We start from the raw sequence: 19,422 nt of genomic DNA on the forward strand, positions 1-19,422 counted from the left end.
TACACTTGATAAAAATGAAGTAATCCTTGCTCCTTTGTCAGATTTTTCAGAACTGGTTTCATGTCACACATGATTTGTTTTGGTTTAGTTTCATTGGTTTTGAGTAGAAGCTCCTAGAATGTAGTTTCTGAATACTGTATTTGAGCTGAACAGTTTCCGCCTTTCACCTTAAAAACTGCTGGAGTAAGTGAATAGTAAAGCTGGAGTAAGTAAGTAAATAAAAAACAGCTTGTGGGTTTGTTTTTTTTAAAGAATGAAATTGCAGTTTTTATTCAGCTAGTCTGTAAGCAGCATGTCCATTAAATTCTTGTTAAAAGTATTTTGAAGACAAAATAGTTCAGAATTAATATTTTTGACTCCTTATATGAAAAAAGTCCTGTTGACCTATAGTTCTAATTTTGTGGGTTTGAAAATACCAGTTGTTAAAATATTACTGACAAGATAATTAGAAGATTTCATAATTTTTTTTATTGTGCTAAAGAAAATAAAAGTTATCTGCTTGTAATTCTGGTTTCTGTGCTTTTAAAAAAATTACTCTATATTTTTGAGTGGCCGTAGCTATTGTACATATGGGCAATAACTTGCTTGATGGTAGTAGAATATGCTGGGAAAACATGACTCTGTGTCCCAAAATAGAGATTAAACCTTAACCTTAGAATCTTAATAATATCAGTGTTTCACTTAATACATTTTGTCCTTGTCTTTTCCTAGCATCTCCACATCAAATCTGACAAACATTATGTTGGGGAGGGGCAGAAATCATGCAATATCTGTGGTCATTGGTATTTCTTCTGGGTCTGAAATAGCCTGTGGAATCAATTTCATGCTAAAATCCCTAAAGTACTTGGTGTATTTGATTTGATTAGCATATTGGAGAAAAACCTCTTGATTTAATTGATTAATATTTTCGGTCATTTATGTCCCAAATATACAAAACCACTTGATTTAGTGCTCAAAATTGATGCTTTTTTAAATTGTGTTGCATTTCAATAGACTGACTGAAAACCAGCATGTATTTATGGAGTGAGAGGTAGCAGTGATCCTTTGTAGGTGGATTTTAAGTTTATATTTTCAATACTGCTTCCAACAGAAGAAAATGTTCTTTGATGACCCTTTGCTCAAATTAAACAGTATATAATTGATTAATTGGGATGTAATGTTTTCAGTAAAGTAACAACAACATTGAAGTATAAAGGAAAGATGTAGTATTCAGTATACCATTCTGCAGAAGGTAGAAAAAAAATGTACTTTCTGCATCACAATGAAATGTTACACCTGTCAGTTGAGTGTGGGAATGCTGATGGTTTTATGTACCTATAAGGAAAACTGGTATAGGTAACTCATCCCAGCTGTTAAAACAGTCTTTTTGGTTACAGTAATTGAGGCTTATTTATAAAGGTATTAAAATAGCATGCTGCAAGCATGCTATAGGTTTCTTTTGATGGAAGTTGTATGCTGGTGTTTTGCTTCTACAGGAGGTCTACAGGGCTGTAACCAGAGTTCTCCATAAATATATTCTCTGATTTGGGCTTGGGTTTCTTCTGTTTGCTTTTGGCTCTAGCGGTCTTGTTTTATGTCATAATTCTGTAGAGGATCCAGTTGGCTTCAACTGTGCTCTGTCATTTGACAAAAACGTGCTGAAATTTGGTAAGGCAACCTTCAGAAAAAACTCCACATGGTCTTTGATACTAAAATGGTACAGAAGGTACATATGCATCTAAGATTGTCTATTAGAATGTTTGAATTCTCATTGGCCATAAGCAGATGTTTTCCAATTGATTTGTTTGCTTTGTGTGTCAGGAAGTAGGACATAATATATACATTTTTATTTAAAATATACAAGGAAAGAATACTCTTAAGAAGTGGAATATTTTTTTTACAGTAAGCATGTCATGAAGTTGGAACTGTGTTGCATAGAGGGTTATATGATGTAGCATTTTAGATCTGACAGCATTCTCCAGTGAACAAAAGCACTGTGACTTATTAGTGAGCAGCTTGTGGTTGCAGCTGACAAGTCTCACTGGTGCTCGCTGAAACTGGTGAGAAGGCTAATTCAGACTGATGCTTTCACAAGAGAGCAAATGGTTTTCATTTGATCTGTAGTGGATTGTTTGGGCTGGCAACTGATGTCTGTAGACTTAGAAGAACAATTATTTTTCTTTGTGAGGCTGTAACAAAATTTTATGGATGGAATTCAACAATATTAACTCTTAAAAGATAATATAAAATTTCAGGGAGAGGGGGAGCGCTTGTTGTCTGCTGCTATATAGTAAGTACATACCTTAAGTAATGGTTGGTCTGGAAATGTAACTCATCAATAAACTGAAGAACCAAAACAGCTGGGCAGTACAATGTGTGTCATCCACTGACTACCTGCTCCTGACAGAGCCAGCTTCCCTCTCCTCTTGGCTCCTAAACTTGCATCAGCAGATAATTACTTGCTTTGTTTTGAAGGAGTATTTTTCTGCCAGTTGACTTTCTTGTACCACATCACTGTGTTGTTAACTTAGAGCCCATTCTCCTCCAAAAAGCAATGGGAACATCTGGCCACAGGCAATGAAAGACGGGAGGTAGTCAGCTGTTAGATGAGCTAAATGAAACATTCAAGGAATAGTGAACTGAGGCTGATGCTGTCATCAGAATGAGGCTGATGCGGTCCTGGTTTTCCCTTCCAGTTTTTCTGGATGATTCGTTTGGTATTACAGGATTGCCCTTTTTTTTTTTCTTTGTCTCCTACTGCTCCGCTGGCAGAAGCCCAAATCTTTCTTCTCTTCCTGCAGTTGAGTGCAGTAGCAGCCTGAAACAGCCTAGCAGTTGAAAGTTCAATGGCATTTGTAGCCCAATAGATTCAAGACAGATTTATTGTTACTGCAGCAAAAAAAATTGGCACCTTTGTTAAAGGATAAAAATAAAAGTAATCTCAGTTTTTCTGCTTTTTGTAGCATAGTGAGAACTGTACTCAGGGAGACCTTGAAATCCTTCTCTGGGGCAGTTGTCTGGTTACTTATTTTTAATTATTGTTTGACAATAATTAAAAATATTCTGTTTTGTGAAAATAGTAGTGTTTATTGTCTAAATGTGCTATGTAAGTCAAAGATGTAATGACTTGAGTCATTAGAAGACAGACTAAAAAGTGTGAATATTTCAAATTGCATCTTTTTAGAGCAGTATTAACATGTAGAGTTCAAACATCCTATATCCTGATTTAGAATAATCTTTATTTCATTTCAGTTAAATTTACGGAAGTGTGTAGTAAGTCTTGTAAAAAAATAAATGGTGAGTTAAAGAAAAATGGTTGTTCATTTTTAATACCTGATTTGAAGTGTGAAAAGTTAACAGTGTTGCTTTCATGGTTCATTCTGTGGAAAAATATACTTTTTTGACAGGTTTTGAGAAGTGAAAATTGATCTGTTGGCCAGGAATGAGACTTTCTAAAGTATCATGCTATGGCAGTAAAGAATATTATATGGGCCAAGTCAAGCAATTGGCAAGAGGAATAGCTGGTGAGTTTGTATCGTGGAGTATAAGAGATGAGAAAAGGGCAGGAAACAAAGAATAGAGTTGTTTGAGAGTCAGCTCTGAAAAACAGAATGTGGTAACAAAATTCTAGTATTAAACTCTTGTGAATGGTTTACTGTGGGTGGCAAGTCAAGAAGCTGATGCTTGCAACAGTATTTTGGGCCATCTAAAAGGGGACCAGAAGTAAAGAAATAAAAAATGTTGGGATTTTTGTTTTTTTACTTCCAAGTATGTGTGAAAAACAGGAGGTGTTTTTTTTTTATTTGGAAGAAATATTTGTTTACATGTAATGTTAAATTACGCAGCTCACAGGACCTGCAGGATTAAAATTGAAACACCTGCCTCCTTTTCTTGTGCCCAAGCATAAGTAGTCAGTGGTAGACAGAACATCCACATCAAGTTACAGCAACGCGCTTGGATGCTAACCAGATGGAAGAAAAGGCTCGACAAAGCAAGGCTTTTCACAGAACATTTGCTGTAGCTAGCATTAGAAATAGATGGTAAAGATAATCATGCTTTGGGGTAGTTTATCTGTACAGAAAACAAAGTGATATTAGTGTCACAAGTGCTTACATGTTTATCTGCTATCAAGCAGAGCAGGACAAATGTGATTCTTATTTCAGGCACGTTATAAAAATAGTATGTATTTCTCTGCCAGTAATACCAGTAGTAAAGCAACACTGAGAATAAGCATTGCACGTGAGGGTAGAAAATGTGCTTTTCAATTGTAGAAGGAGGGGGGAAATGCCGCAAGCATTTTGGTTACACTAGCAAAGCAAATGGTGCCTGAATATGTTCTCCAGAATATTTTCTGGAACTGGATCAAAAAATAGCTCATTAAGCCACATATGGTTAACTGTAGGCATTTGAGCATTTAACAGTACTGCATTTACTGAACACTAATGTATTTTGTTGCAAGTTCACTAGGGATAACCATAAAAGAATCGAACTAGAAAATGTAACAAATTGACAAGAACTTTTTCATAAATTAAGTTTAATTTGGAAAAATAAATCTTAAGTGACATACAAGAAAATACTATCATTTTAATTTTCTAAAAAAGATAATTTGTTTTACCTGCAGTACTTTGTCCATGAAGGCTAAGGTTTTGCATTCCAGTAAACCTTTGCTTGTTAAAAGTTACAAAGGAGTGCACCCAGGTTCCTTCTGCATAGTTGAGGGTCTGTGTACACCACTTACACACCTGTAATGTTTAGAAAAGGATATATAACATAGGGAGTTACTCTAATTTACTATCTATAAAAATGAATCAAAAATTTGAAAGGTTCATAAAGGGATGCAAAATTAGTGTTAAAAATGAACATGTAACTGGAGTATTGACTCAAAATCTTACCTGTCAAAAATTAAAGAGCATAGGGAAAATTATCAATCCTGTCATGAATTTGACGTGCTTCCTTATTACTACTATTCTTTAAACAGCACTGTAGCAGGATTGTGTAACAGCCCACATTTTTAACAGCCTTCTAAAAAATTCCATTATAAAAGATTTCTTGGGTTTAGTAATTTTCATTGATTTAAGGTGTGTTTTTCTGTTTTCTGAGAAATGCTAACATGTCATTAGATTCAGTTGGACATTGAAATTATTGTGGACAAAGTCCTCTGTTCAGAATGTGTCTTTTTCATTGTTTCACAGAATTCCACAGAGGTATGAGAGAATTAGAAATTCTTAAAAATCACTGTTTCCTACTGTTGCTTGCTCTCCTGCCTGACATCATGCCAAAGTAGCAGTAAGCCATGGGGTTCCCAAGAGCAGGCTTTGCTACTACTAAAGCAGCAATAGCAAGATTGCAGTGGGATGGACGCAGTAGCAGCATGAGGGAGCAGAGCTGGCAGTTGCCATGTGGGCTTCGTATGCGAAGGCCAGCCTCTCCGTAAAGGCTGTTGGCACCAGTGGGGGAATGGATTGCTTCCCCTGGACTCGACAGCTGACCCAAACTGGCCAAAGGGCTATTCTGTACCATGTGATGATGTGCTTGGCAATAAAAGCTGGGGAGGAGGAGGAGGAAGGGGGGACAACTGTGGCTGTGGCGTTTGTCTTCCACTTCCTGAGCCGCTGCTGGGCACGCTAACGCCCAGCTTTCTGGGAGGCAGCTGGACACCTGCCTGCAGATGGGAAGGTGCAGATCAGTTCCTTTTTTCACTTTGCTTGGGCATGCAGCTTTTGCTTTCCCTATTAAGCTGTCATTAGCCCCACTCACAAGTCTCTTCACCATCCTTTCACCTTCTCTGCATCCCATGGGAGCAGGGAGCAAGTGCTCAGCTGGATGCAGCTTGGCTGTTGGCCGGGGTCAGCCCACAGTGGAGGGATAAGTCTCTTGCTATTGTTGGCTGAACGGGTGGGCTAAGTGTCAGCAAACTGCCTGGTCTCGAACACTGAAGCTCAAAACCGGTTGGTGTATGGTAGGGTTCCTGCTTTTCTTTTTAAGATAAACTCAGTTAAATTAACTGGGTTTTTCAACTGTGTCAAACTGATGTAATTTTAGTTTCCAGTTTTTCTGTTTAGCCACTAGGAAATGTTGTGCTTATTTCTCTCATGCATGTCTAATGAATCCCCTTTTGTGTTGCTGTATAGTATTTAATTATGATTGCTTTCTTTTCCCAAGACGTGGTTGCTTCAATTATTGCAAAAACTGTGAGGAATTAAAGTGTTACAAGCAAAAAAACCCCATAATAATGTCTGTCTTTCAGGTATTTGGATTTGCACTGTAAACTATTTTCTTTAATTTTGCCTATTTTAGACAGGTAAAGAATATGTATGTGACTTTATATATGATCTTTCAAATATTGTTGTCATGAAGGGTTTCTAACTGGTAGGTAACAATTTTAATATATGGTTTTAAAAAAGAAGTCTTGACTTGGCTGACATTTCAACAGAGCCAGTATGCATGAGTATTGCAAGTAAGTAGTAGTGTAGATTATCAGGAGGAAAAAAATCTATAAAGTACCTGCTGCAGTTTCCATTAAATCATTATGGTTTTCTCTCAGAAAAGAAACTTTCTTCAACTCTAACAAGTTAAGGAGAATGGATAGTGTTTTTATTTATTTACAACATGACAAAACTTTAGGCTTCCAGCATTAAATACTGATTTGGGGGGGACGGGGATGAGTGATTACTGCCTTGTTTTGTCCCTTATGTTACAAAGGTAAGTAGAGAAATTGTGTTAAAAAAAGTTACTATGATTGTGAAAAAATTTTCTTCCTACTTTTCCCCTCAGGTTGTGGTATGGGTGTTTTTTTTTTGGTTGGTGGTTTATTTTCAGACAGACTTTGGGGGCGGGTGGGGATGAGGGTGGGTTTTGTATACTTAAAATAGACTGTTGTTTGTGGAGGTTTTCCCAAACTGGAATAGATTTTGACCTTACATCAGTAAGTACTTACATTCAAACAGTATCTGTATTACGCACTGTGGAGCACTGTGTAGTACCAAATGTAAGTTTATAGCTTAAGCTCAGTTTGGAACTGAGGATATCACATGGATCTCTGAAGTCAGTCATGGGGAGTTTTGAAGTTGCCTATTGCAAAAATGGCAATAGGCAGAGTGTTTGAGAACGAAAGAAGGGGAATTCTGTAATAGAATTACAACTAGCTCCCATTATGTTTTCTGGTACCTAAAATACTGTTACTTCCCGTTTTTATGGTAGCTGAACTCCAGAGTAATGAATTCTTGGTAGGTGTAAAACATCTTAGACTTGTTTTGTTTCCCTTCCTCTGCATTTGAAAAGGAATGTGATTATTGATGGCAGGTGCTGTGCACAGTTAATGGCGTAGTTTTCAAATTGCCATCACAGCTTAAAGGCTGCTTTTCCTTCTTTCTTCCTACATACCCATCAACTCTGTATGCTTAGAAATGTTTCTTTGAGGCAGTGGAGCTAGGTGTGGGCTATGCCAAGGATGAGTGCTGTGGGAGGAGAGAAATTACAGATGGAGAGCTTTGGGGTGCAATTGACTTGGTATTTCGTGAGGCCTTTGAATTGTGGTCCCTATAGTATCCCTATAAACAGACTGTTAAAAGTACTTACTGTCAAACAAGCACTATGGGACAGTAAGAAGACAGCACTACAGCAGATTTCTATGCCATAAAGTTAATAGATAGGAGTAAGAGAAAGCTATTTTGCCACAGCGTATATAGGGTGTATATATGATATATCTATGATGATGATATCTGCTGTGTTCAGGAAATTATATTGAAAAACTCAGTTCAGTGCTCTTTTCTTCTGCTGTCTTGCAATTTGTCAAATATCTGCCTTATTTTATGTTCTTGAGCAACGGGAGAAAATCAGGATATTGCCCCACCTTTGACTTGGGATTGCAGTGGAACGGTGGAGTAGAGACTGGTGCTGGTCCTTCTCCTGCCAGCCTTGTCTCATTCCAGCAGTTGCACAGTTTCCGGCTGCAGTGAGATGACAAAGCTGCTTTCTTTAAGGCAACATGAAGCTCCTTCCTTTGTGCTCATCAGTTTTGATGAGCTACTTGAATTTTCTGAAGTATGCAATAAATTATAGGGTGATTTTGTAAAATTTTTTTCATAATTGGAAGCCATCTTCAGTAGGGGAGAGACATTTATCTTTTCAGATGATTTTAGCTTCACTGAATTTTAGTTGCCTATTACAAAAATGGCATTAGCAGAGCCTGTCAAAAATTAGGAAGATTCCTTAGCAGACAGTACTGTTTTACTGTAGGATTACTGCTAGCTCCTATTGTAATTAATTAACTCCTCCACTCTCCCAAAAACCGCACAGGTAGTTTAAAAATTGCCAGTGTTTTGAAAATTTGAAATTCCAAAGCTGAAAATTAGTAAAGAAATTAGAAGCTACCAAAACTGGGGCATCCTTTTGTTTTCTTTTAATTTAACTTCAAAATGTTGGTCAAAGCTGCCATTCTGTGAACAGTACTTTTTTGTTTAAAGACAATTTAAAAATTCTGTGTAAAATAGTACAGGCACTGATTTTTCCAGTTATGCAAGGAAGCAGATGTTGGGTAGCAAAGTAGAAGCTAACAGACTTTGTGCTCTATACCTGAGGAGGTGTGAGGAGTGAAAGGGTCAGCTACCAGAAGTTAAACTTTGTTGGTATCTCTCCAAAACTTTCTGCCTGTATCTAATGGCGATAGTGAATAGCATAGGTAGATCAATCATCTGGGGTATTATTAGCACTCCGGTGCTACTTGAAATGCAACTAATTTCCAAATTCCATTCATTTTTTAAATACACATATTCGTAACTGATATTTTTTGCTTAGCTGTTGCTCTGGGTACGTGTACGGATCATGCATTGTTCAAATATATTATCAACACTGAAAGCTTGGCAAGTTGTCCACAAAGATCTCAAGTCCTGAAAAGTCTGATGATCCAGTTCTTTGGCAGCCTAAGCCAATTTAACTGCTGGCTTCCCAGGCTTGCCCTGCTACCTTTCTTGCCCTGTGTTCAGGCTGTGAGACTGAACTGTTTGGAGCACAAAGCTGGCAGGAAGCTATGCACCTCTCCTGAGATAGTTTCTCGATGATTTAGCATGCTGAAATAGTTCAAAGCTGCTGCAAAGACATGAGTAGAAACACATGGCCAAGCCTGAGGGGAACCGAATAGGGATGTAGCTGCCAGTGTTTAGGTGAGCTTGTGATTCCCAGAAGTCAAAGCTGGAGGTGATAGGTAAGATAGAACAGGGTAACATCAAAAAGCTTACTGCTCTCAGGTCAGTATTGATTAAATCTGAGGACCATCAGCGGAAATCTGGAGTTGCCCTCTTCTGCTGGAGAGAAGTGTGAAAACAGTGGCAGTCCCAGAGATGTCCTATTAACTTCAGAGTAGAATCTGTGGGGGTGGATTGTATAGTTTGATGCAGAGTGTGATTTTCTTTACTTGGATAAACTACCTTCACTGAAAAACAATTCCTGCTGTTTTGAAAATTACTTCCTGTTTTCTGTGAGTTTGGATATGATGCCCTTTTATCTCTGTGGTGGTGAGTGGTCGCTTTAAGGGAATATTTGAGATTTCATTTTCTGGCATGTTTGAGATTAAAGCCAAACTGAAGATTAAAAAATTGTAAGAATGTGCAGTGCCACCCAAAAACTCTATGTTCCCCACCCCCCCCCCCGTTTGCTGAAGGGCAAAGTAATTTTGTTTCCTTCTGTCTTAGAAATAATGTTGTTGATTTTGGAAAAATTTACTGGTGAAAAACAGAATCTGGTGTAGAGAAAACTGTTTTTATATGATGACACTTTGGTTTTCTAAAGATCCTATAGTAAAAGCTTTGCTATAGAAAAATGTATTAACATTTGTAATAGTTGGCTCTAATAATGAAGTGATTCTGTTTTGTAAGACTGGAAAAATTGAAATGGAAGCAAATTTATAACTTTCAGGAGTCAGAGAAAGAAGTGGTGGTATTTTTTTTGAATCGTGGAGATCTCTTGTTATTCTAGTGTAATTACTATATGAAAAGAAATTAGCAGCCTCTGAATTCTCAGTTTCTGGTATTCCAGGTATGTATAAGTACTCAAGTAAACTCAGTACATTTATCCACGATGTATTTAATTACATTTTGGCATTTCATTCCTCTTGTTAGAGCAATTAGTTTGTAAAGCACTGATTATTTTTTTAACCTATTATCTAAGGAATTTGAAGTATTATTAGAAGAAAGTCTTTTTTTAAAACAATTTCTGTGATACTACTTATTTTTCATTCATATAATTATTTGTTTTAAATCATAACACTCTAAAAACAGTAACACTACAGGTATTAAAAGATGTTTTAGGAAATTCTGAATTATACTTGACCCTTCTCTTTATAAACATTACTTATTGCAGGATTTGAACAAGCGCTTGTCCCTGCCTGCTGACATCAGGATACCTGATGGCTATCTTGAAAAGCTGCAGATTAACAGCCCGCCGTTTGACCAGCCAATGAGTCGACGATCTCGCAGAGCGTCACTAGTAAGTGTAATGTACCTGCCTTACTAAACTAACCGCCCAGGTCTTCAGATGCCATTTAATGTAGATGTCTGTATATCATAGGCATGATTCAGCTTCATTTACACCGTGGCTTTCATGTCCTGAACTTCAGTGTGCACATGTCAAAATGCATTGAAGAATTTCGCCCCTTCTTTCATTTTTCTTCTGCAAACTTGGCCCTGTCGTTTCACAGTGAAGGTCTTGACCCACTGAAATTAGTCGCTAAACTCAGCTCCCAAAGTGCATACTTAAGTCCTTTTGCATTTTAGAGCAGGGATTATCTGTTTGAGAAAGTAGGCCACATAGTCTTAGGTCAAATTTACATCAAGTGATATAGTAGGAAGGCTCTAAAGCAGTGTAGTATGAAGGCAGTCCTACTCACTGTTCTTTTTGGATTTGATAACAAATTTTCTTTCTCAAAATGGCTGTTGAGATGATAGTTTGGGGTTTTTTGTTTTTAAAGCATACGTGAATTTTTAAGACAATGAATGAATAAATTATACATACCTTTTTAGATTATTGGGTTATTTTAAAAAATAAGTCTTTTCCTTGGAGATAACAGAATGAGGATTCCTATACTTTAATTAGAAAATAAATGCTAGGAATCTTGGATACTGATACAAGATGTGCACATCCCTGAAATAGTCCAAAAAATATTATTGTCATATTTTTGTAAAAATTGCTACATTTCAATCATCATTTGATCTATCAGCTTTCTTAATGTTCACTGAGGTCTTAAATAATTGCTAGACCATTACTGATTTCCTGAGCAAATTAATTGGCAAGAAATTCTTTACAGAGGAAAACTGGATAGTGTTGTAAAATCCACATTGTTCTTTTTTTTTCTCTTGATTTGATGGCTTATTTGCTGAAAAAATTAATACGAAAGTAGGTGTAGTGAATTAGCTTTATTAACTGTGAAATACCTTTATTTTATTCTTTGTGAATTAATGATGTCTCTAACAAAGCAATGGTTGAGTTTTATCATGTGTTTTTCTCCTGGAAAAAAAACAATTTAGTGCACTACACTAAAGCTCTGATCTGCATGTCACCTTTTACAAGAACAATATTAAAAGAAGAAAAGATTGGATCGAAGCTCTGGAAATAATAATGTAGAGAGCTTAAATATTTGCACCAGAATTTTGTAGCTCATTAACCACTTAGTTACTGATGTAGCATTGAGCTGAGGAATAAACTTCCTCAAACCTTTTCAGATGCTTACGAAGTACCTTTAAAGTAGTACCTTTTCAGTGGAGCATAGTATTTGGGGGCTGAGATTTTCCTGTATACCTAAATCCCCTCTCTCCTCTTTACCTTCTAAAAGACAGACGGAAAAACAGTGCCCTCTAATGAATATGGTGTGTGTATGGAATCAGCTTCCTGTCACAAGGTTGTTTTGTTTTGCCTTTTAAAAATGGTTTCAGGGCTTAAAAGTCCAAAATGAAACATGCCAGCAGTGCTGTGGTATGCAGGCATGCATTTGCTGCATTGTCCTTTCATGATTTCAGACTAACCTGTCAAAAAAAGAAATTCAAGGACTCATTATTCTGAGATTGTCACTGAAAGCTTGCTAGCAGACTGTTAATTACAATTACTAATATTGTGCTCTGCTTCAAAGGCATGTCTCTTTTCAAGGCTTAGTGGGAATCAAAGGAAAAGGGATATAAAAATTATTAAGTGAGGACATGTTAGACTTCAGTGTTTTCCTTTGAAATACAAGATAAAATAGCTTTTATGGTAACTATTTTGTATATACATTTACAGTATTGCATGCACAGTAGCATAAATGTAACTTCTATGCACCAGCCATTATAAGTGAGAAAGCATAAATATGGTGCATCAGTGTTTCTGTGTAAGTCAAGATACAGATTATATTGCAGAAAAAAATCCAATAGTTCAGTTATTCTGAAGGAAAAATGAAATCGATCTTAGTTTGAGGAATGGAAAAATGAGTTTTCCTTACAAGTGGTAGGCAACCAAAGTGTCCCTGTCTTAAGTAGGAGGTAGGGTGAAGTGCGGTTTTGATCTTAGCACAACTGGGATACACAGTAGCCTGGCTGACGTTAGGCTTGGATGCTGGGATGCATTTATATCAGAATATGCTAAATTGCTTTTAAAATAGCATAATTGTGTGGTGTTTGGTCAATACTATCAGGTATTTTTCTGAAACAAAGTTTACCTTGCTGATTGAATCCTGTCTACATAAATTATTCAGTTTTAGTAATCAATTTTCCATTTCTTTTTGTTGCAGTCAGAAATTGGATTTGGAAAAATGGAAACCTATATCAAGTTAGAAAAGCTTGGAGAGGTATGTATAACTTTCTTTTGGAATCATTACTGCTTTGATGACGAAGTCTTATGTAAAATTTTACATAAGTATTGACTGATAATGGATATTTTGGGGGATATAGAGATTGAATTTGTATTTTCAGTAAACCAAACATATTCAATGTGTAACAATGTCACCACCACACAAATGTTCTATACATAAATAATAAAAAAAAAATGGGTGGGCAAGAAAACCATTACTGAGCTGGGGAAGAGCAAGACTCCTTTAGCAAATGATCTGTGACTTTATCTGTGTACAGATAGACAAAATTAATCTGGCAGTAATAAAACTAGTGAAGTCTGGTGTCCTTCTGCCATGAGCTGGGTGTTAGGGAGCACTCACACTGGACAAGAAGTCAGCCCTCACAGGAAGCAGGCAGTAGCTGTGCATGCTCTGGGCGAGATGCCTGCGCCTGTGCTGGGCAGCCACAGGTGCTCTCAAGTGAAGTACCTAACACTGAGTTTGCCTTTCCATCTGGGAGGGCAGCGGTATGGCTTTCTACTTCCACTCAGCCTCTGGCTTCCAGAGAAATAGTAGAATCCAGGAAGGGCCAGATATCAAGTCCTGTCCAATTTGATTGAGGTTGGGCAATGGGATCAAAAATGGATGGGGAGCACTGGAATGGGATGCATTGAATGTTGCAGAAGAAAGCGGGGCTGGTCAGCATCTCTGCTGTGAAAATTGCAGCCAGTCCTCCATCTGCAATGTTTTCACTTCTAAACGCATTAATTTTTTATTTTGCCTTTAGTACTGTTAGGCGGCTCACTAGACCTGACATAATGTTGTGTGTCTTTTGGAGGAATGTTAACCTGGTAGCTGTCAGGTCATAGCTGGGCCATGTACATTGTCTCACTTGCTTACAAAATGTAGTGGACAACACCAGGTATGTAGAATCATAGAATTGTTTAGGTTGGAAAAGACCTTTAAGATCGAGTCCAACCTTTAACCTGGCACTGCCATGTCCGTCACTAAACCATGTCCCTAAGTGCCACATCTACATGTTATTTGAACACCTCCAGGGACCGTGACTTAGCCACCTCCCTGGGCAGCCTGTTCCAATGCTTGACAACCCCTTCAGTGAAGGAATTTTCCCTAATATCCAACCTAACCTTCCCTGGTGCAACTTGAGGCCAATTCTTCTTGTCCCATTGCTGCTTACTTGGGGGAAGAGACCGACCCCCACCTGCCTACAACCTCCCTTCAGGTGGTTGTTGAGAGCGATAAGGTCCCCCCTGAGCCTCCTTTTCTCCAGCCTAAACAACCCCAGTTCCCTCAGCCGCTCCTCACGGGCCTCGTTCTCTAGACCCTTCCCCAGCTCCGTTGCCTGTCTCTGGACACGCTCCAGCACCTCAGTGTCCTTCTTGCAGTGAGGGGCCCAAAACTGAACACTGGATTTGAGGTGCGGCCTCACCAGTGCCCAGTACCGGGGGACAATCACTGCCCTGGTCCTGCTGGCCACGCTGCTTCTGATACAAGCCGGGATGCTGTTGGCCTTCTTGGCCACCTGGGCACACTGCCAGCTCATGTCCAGCCGGCTGCCAACGAGCACCCCCAGGTCCTTTTCCCCAGGCAGCTTTCCAGCCGCTCTGCCCCAAGCCTGTAGCGCTGTGTGGGGTTGGTGTGACCCAAGTGCAGGACACATCATTTAGCCTTGTTGAACCTCTTACAACTGGTATTGACCTGTCAATCCACCCTGTCCAGATCCCTCTGCAGAGCCTTACTGTACAGTAACCTAGGGCAGTTTCTGTAACTTTGTTGCTTCTTCTCTGTATTTGCTGGGTTTAGTTGTCCGTACTTGCTGTTTTGTCCTTGCGTAACATGTCTTGAGAGTTTTGAATCTCTTGCTGTCTAAGCAAAAAAACAAAAAAAACAAACAAAAAAAAGGCTTCATATTTACTGTTCGTTATGTCAACCACAATGAAATTTTGACAAGTGTCTGTCCCCATCTTGCCCCCCCCCCCAAAAAAAAATAATGTAAAATATGTAATAAAGACAAGAAGCTATTGTAAAAGTAATGAAAGAGTATGTCTGCAGCCTTGACAAACATAACTGCTGCATGGTGTAGAGATACCTGAGCTAGTTTTAATCAAATAGCAACTTTAAAGAGGGCAAATGATCCCAGCAGTGAACTTAGTGAGCTTAATGCTACCTGATCTGACTTCTTTAGTAGCTATATGATGGTAGCTTTGGTAGCTTTCCATGTAATTTTCAAAGCTGTTAAGCATACTCATCCCTTGTGTCTTCTGTGTGTTCAGACCTGTGCTCACAAAATTTTTTTGTAGTTTTACATCTAGCAAAAGGCAACAACGTAGAAACTATTAATGTCCAAAATGAAACCTATTGGAACCTCAGACATAAGTCTATATTTTTTCAACTGATCTTTCAGTGAAGGAACAACTTGTAAAAAGTTCCCTTATTTTTCCATTTTGTAGGGTACTTACGCAACAGTTTATAAGGGGAGAAGTAAATTGACAGAGAATCTGGTAGCTCTAAAAGAAATCCGCCTGGAACATGAAGAGGGAGCACCATGCACAGCCATAAGAGAAGGTGATAACTATTTTTTTTACTGTTTAGAATTTCAGATACTGCTGGATTTATTTTGGATTTTTGACCAAAGTACTCTTGCTACTTGGAAATACATAGACTACATGGGAGATTAATGAAATTGGTGTTGGTTTAGATGAGGAAAATTTTAGTCTAGACATACTAAGAGTTCATGCTTAAGTTTATTTACTCTATGGGGAGTGGTCAAATGCAGTGTTATAAATGGCTGATTTTATACTGAATTAGACTATTACTGGTGAGTAACTTTCAGGGATTCAGAATACATTGTACCAAATGCTACTTCTGCCTGAAATGTGTAATTTAGGAAATGTTTACAGTTCATTATTCAAATGTCTCTTTGGTATTTTGATCAAATACCTTTCTTATTAACTTAATCTATATGAGTATTATGTTATTAAAAATAGCTTTTTAATTTGAAAAAAAAGTTTATTTATATGAACTTGCTAGAAATGCATTTACTGCTTGTGTTTTGCATTTATTTTATACTTAAAATTCTCTTTTGCAGTGTCATTATTAAAAGATCTGAAGCATGCAAATATTGTTACATTGCACGATATTGTGCACACAGATAAGTCTCTGACTCTTGTTTTTGAATATCTGGTAAGTACTTAAACAACTATCAAGCCTTACATTCATTTTATTGTTTTTAATTAACACAGACATAAGAAAATTCTGTGCTCTTTTTAAAAATACTGGGACCGTTACAGTTCTCTCCTGCATCTAGAATCATTCAGCTGAAAATGAGAAAAGTGTATTTAGTTCTTAAATTGCTGTAAATTAGTAAATACTGTTCTGATCATTTCAGAGTTTCATTAATAGCAGTTAGTGGTGATCTGCCTGAGCAAACTGTGTACTGTTATTCAAATTTTTCTGTTATGATGCAGCTCTCACAAATTAGCTAAGGAAAAGAGTATACTTTGATGTAAATAACACATTCCATCTTTTCATAACAGTTTTTCAAACAAGTATCCACAATTATGCATCTCACTTGCTCACCTCTTGCACTGTACGCTTTTCACTTTCTCACTGAAGCTTTACTTAATGATCTTTGCATATAATATGCTGAAATGTGTAAGTGTAATAAGAGGGATGAAGTAAAACTCTTTATTTCCAATGTAATTGAATATAGCAGTTTCATAAAATACTGTGCCACACACAAGGTGGAGGAGAAGGCAGTAACAAATAATGTTGCCTGAGATGATGCAGCTTGCTGGGAAGCATGGGCATTTATGTCCTCTGGAAAGGCAGAGTTTTCTTCATGTTCAGGCTTTTGAGTTTATCACTGAACAGCTTTTGCAGAAAGCTCAGTTTTCTGATGAATTATTTCAGTTCTAACAATAAATAATATTCATGTAATCTGTTGTCCACAATTTTACTGAATAATGGTAATGGTGTTTTGACAGGACAAGGATCTGAAGCAGTACATGGATGACTGTGGTAACATTATGAGTATGCACAATGTAAAGGTGAGTATTTTCAGTGACAGTGACCAGCTTCCACCTTCCTCTGTTCTAAGAAATTGGAAGAACTTAATAATCAGGAGCTATATGGTTTAGGGCTTTTTTTTTTTTTTAAAAATTAAAAAAAAGAACCCAAAATAAAATTAAGAAACAACTTACTTTTTGACCTTTGGACCTGGCTTAACTATATTTGACATCACATGGAGTCTTTGTTTTTGATGGCTTTTAAGTGTTTCAAGTACCGAAAACATGACATTACGTAACTTTGTTTTCATTATCTTTAAAGTTATGTATTTAAAATAAAAAAAATTCTAATAAGTAATACATTCATAACTCTTTTGACCTCTTCTTGTCATTCCATTATTTTATACTTACTTATTAAGTTAAGTTTGTAGTTTCATTTATCCTCAAATAAAATTTCTGTATGCACACTGAGGGAAATGTAGCCTCAATCATGAATGTGGGTTTGGATGCCACTGCCTACCGTATAAGTAAGAAATTAGACGTACATATTTAAGAATGAGTGATGTTCATCTTTCCATTAGTAATAACAAGGAAATTATTTTCTTGTAAGGTTTCATTGTCTGTTCCTTTTTAACTATGGCTGTGGCCAGGTCAAGTGACTCAGTTTCCAATCTGGCCTGCTGAAACTAACTGAGGTCCAAGTGTTACCTCTCTCATAACAAGCAGGTTTTGATTCGGAAAACTGGAATAACTCTTCATATTCTTTAATACTTAGGGCTTTACAAACAAGCTTCCAAACAGAGGACAGTACTGTCTTGAAAGGGTTAATCTTATCACCCTGCTGTGTTGCAACCTGTGGTGGACTGTACCTTCAAAACCTCTTCATTAAGCCATATATAGTTCATTTAAGGGATGTTATCTATACAGTAGATGTTTCAGAAACTCTTCCACACCTCTAAAAAAAAATTAACTGTAAGCTGTGATCCTAAAGAACAAAGCCATGAATGTGCATGCATGGTAGGAAAATTGTCGTCTTACACAGTAGCACGTGGCACAAATACAGTATACAGCACAGCGTACTAAATACTGTGATGTGATGGGCTTTGTGTGCATTCCAGTAGAGTTGTCATCCTATTTTTGGCTTAGTTGCATGTTGAGAAATCTTTTCTTAGTGGAATTGCATACGGGATTCGGTCTAGATTACTGTTTGGTTAGCTTTCTCTTTTATTCTGTTGTCACATCACAGTACGTATCTCTACAGGAAGACATCTGCCCTTAACCTACTCTGTTGCTTCCTTTGAGTGTCTGCAAAGGGCAAATCTTTAATTTCTGTCTACTTCAGAGAAACAACAAAAACCATAATTAAGCTTGTGTTTTTAATTAACTACAAGTTAATAGGTAGTGCTTTAAGCTTAAAAAATATAATAAAGAAAAGCTCTTAGTGGAAGCTGACTCCTATAATAAGTGCAGTTAGAGAACAGCCAGGATCTGCTTGTGGTAATCTGAGCTAAGCAGAGGAACTTTTTCCTTGTTTGCCTATGGTTTAAACTGTGCCTGAAGAGCAGACTTACTTGGTCAGTACCTTTGGCACTGGGAAAACAGAACAGCTGCTGAACTGTGGTAGCTGTAGGTGCTTACTGTACAATAACTGTGGCGGTTTGGGTCATTATTAACATTTGAGAGACCTCCCTGTCATCGCTTCCCTTGCATTCCTTTGCTAATTTTAGGGGGTTTGAGTCTTAACAAAATGAAGTTGTATGATAGAGCGATGTGTGTGATCTCTGCAGCTATTACAGTTTCAGACAAAATTCTGAGCTAATATATGTCTTCCTGTGCATTTCCAAAAGGATCCTTGCCAACTGCGGTGAAGATCCACAATTTCTATAGAATAATCTGCTTTGCCTTCTTGACTAATCCTTGCAGTCCCAGAGTACAATAGAGATGGCTATCAATTTCCACAGTAGTCCTGTTAGTATCACTTGGGACTGACTACCCGTGCAGCAGTATGGCCATGAGTAGATGGAATGAAACTTGGTACTACTCATTCTACTTTTCAAAAAAAGAAAGAAAGAAACAAATTGATCCCAATTCCTTTTTTCTAGAACAGATAAATCCCACATAAGCAGACTGAGAACAGATGGATGTAACTACACCTGCTGTGTATTTGTCCGGTTTATGAAAAAGAATTTGGTGATGTCACCTGGTAGAAAAATAAACTGTTGTGTTAGAAAATGGTCATACAAAACCATTCTGATGTTTCTTCTCAAAAGTCCTGTTTCATGCCGAGTTTGTCACATCGGTAAACATTGCTTTCTGTAATGTCTGTATTTTTTCATCGTATATTTGATCTGGCTGAGGACTGTTGTGTGGTAAATGCCAGCAATGGCTACCTAAAAGTCCCATGCTCAAGATCAGACCCTTTATACATATAGAAACTGCTAAATAGTAGTTCTTAACACAATTACGCAGTAAATTTGCTCTGCTACCCTCTGCTAACCTTTCCTCATCCCTTGCTACTTTTATGTCTATATATGTGCAGCATTAATATGCATGACTGAAGTTGCTTGCTTGGCTTGCTGTTCCAAAGGACTAAAATAAACCTGTGTGTGTCAAGGTGAGGGGATG

At 37.5% G+C, this 19,422-nt stretch overlaps 1 protein-coding gene across 4 annotated transcripts in view; it reads left to right on the forward strand.

The window, feature by feature from the left end:
* The window catches only part of CDK17 (cyclin dependent kinase 17), a 96,769-nt gene that overhangs the window by 65,453 nt on the left and 11,894 nt on the right, over positions 1-19,422 (forward strand). For all 4 annotated transcript variants that reach the window (XM_037389704.1, XM_037389707.1, XM_037389705.1 and 1 more), the window contains 5 exons: positions 10,336-10,461; positions 12,731-12,787; positions 15,241-15,355; positions 15,879-15,973; positions 16,777-16,839. In XM_037389704.1, coding sequence (XP_037245601.1) covers positions 10,336-10,461; positions 12,731-12,787; positions 15,241-15,355; positions 15,879-15,973; positions 16,777-16,839 — 456 coding nt within the window. The remainder of the gene's footprint in view (positions 1-10,335; positions 10,462-12,730; positions 12,788-15,240; positions 15,356-15,878; positions 15,974-16,776; positions 16,840-19,422) is intronic.

Source organism: Falco rusticolus, chromosome 5 (assembly GCF_015220075.1).
Source record: "Falco rusticolus isolate bFalRus1 chromosome 5, bFalRus1.pri, whole genome shotgun sequence".
NCBI lineage: Eukaryota > Metazoa > Chordata > Aves > Falconiformes > Falconidae > Falco > Falco rusticolus.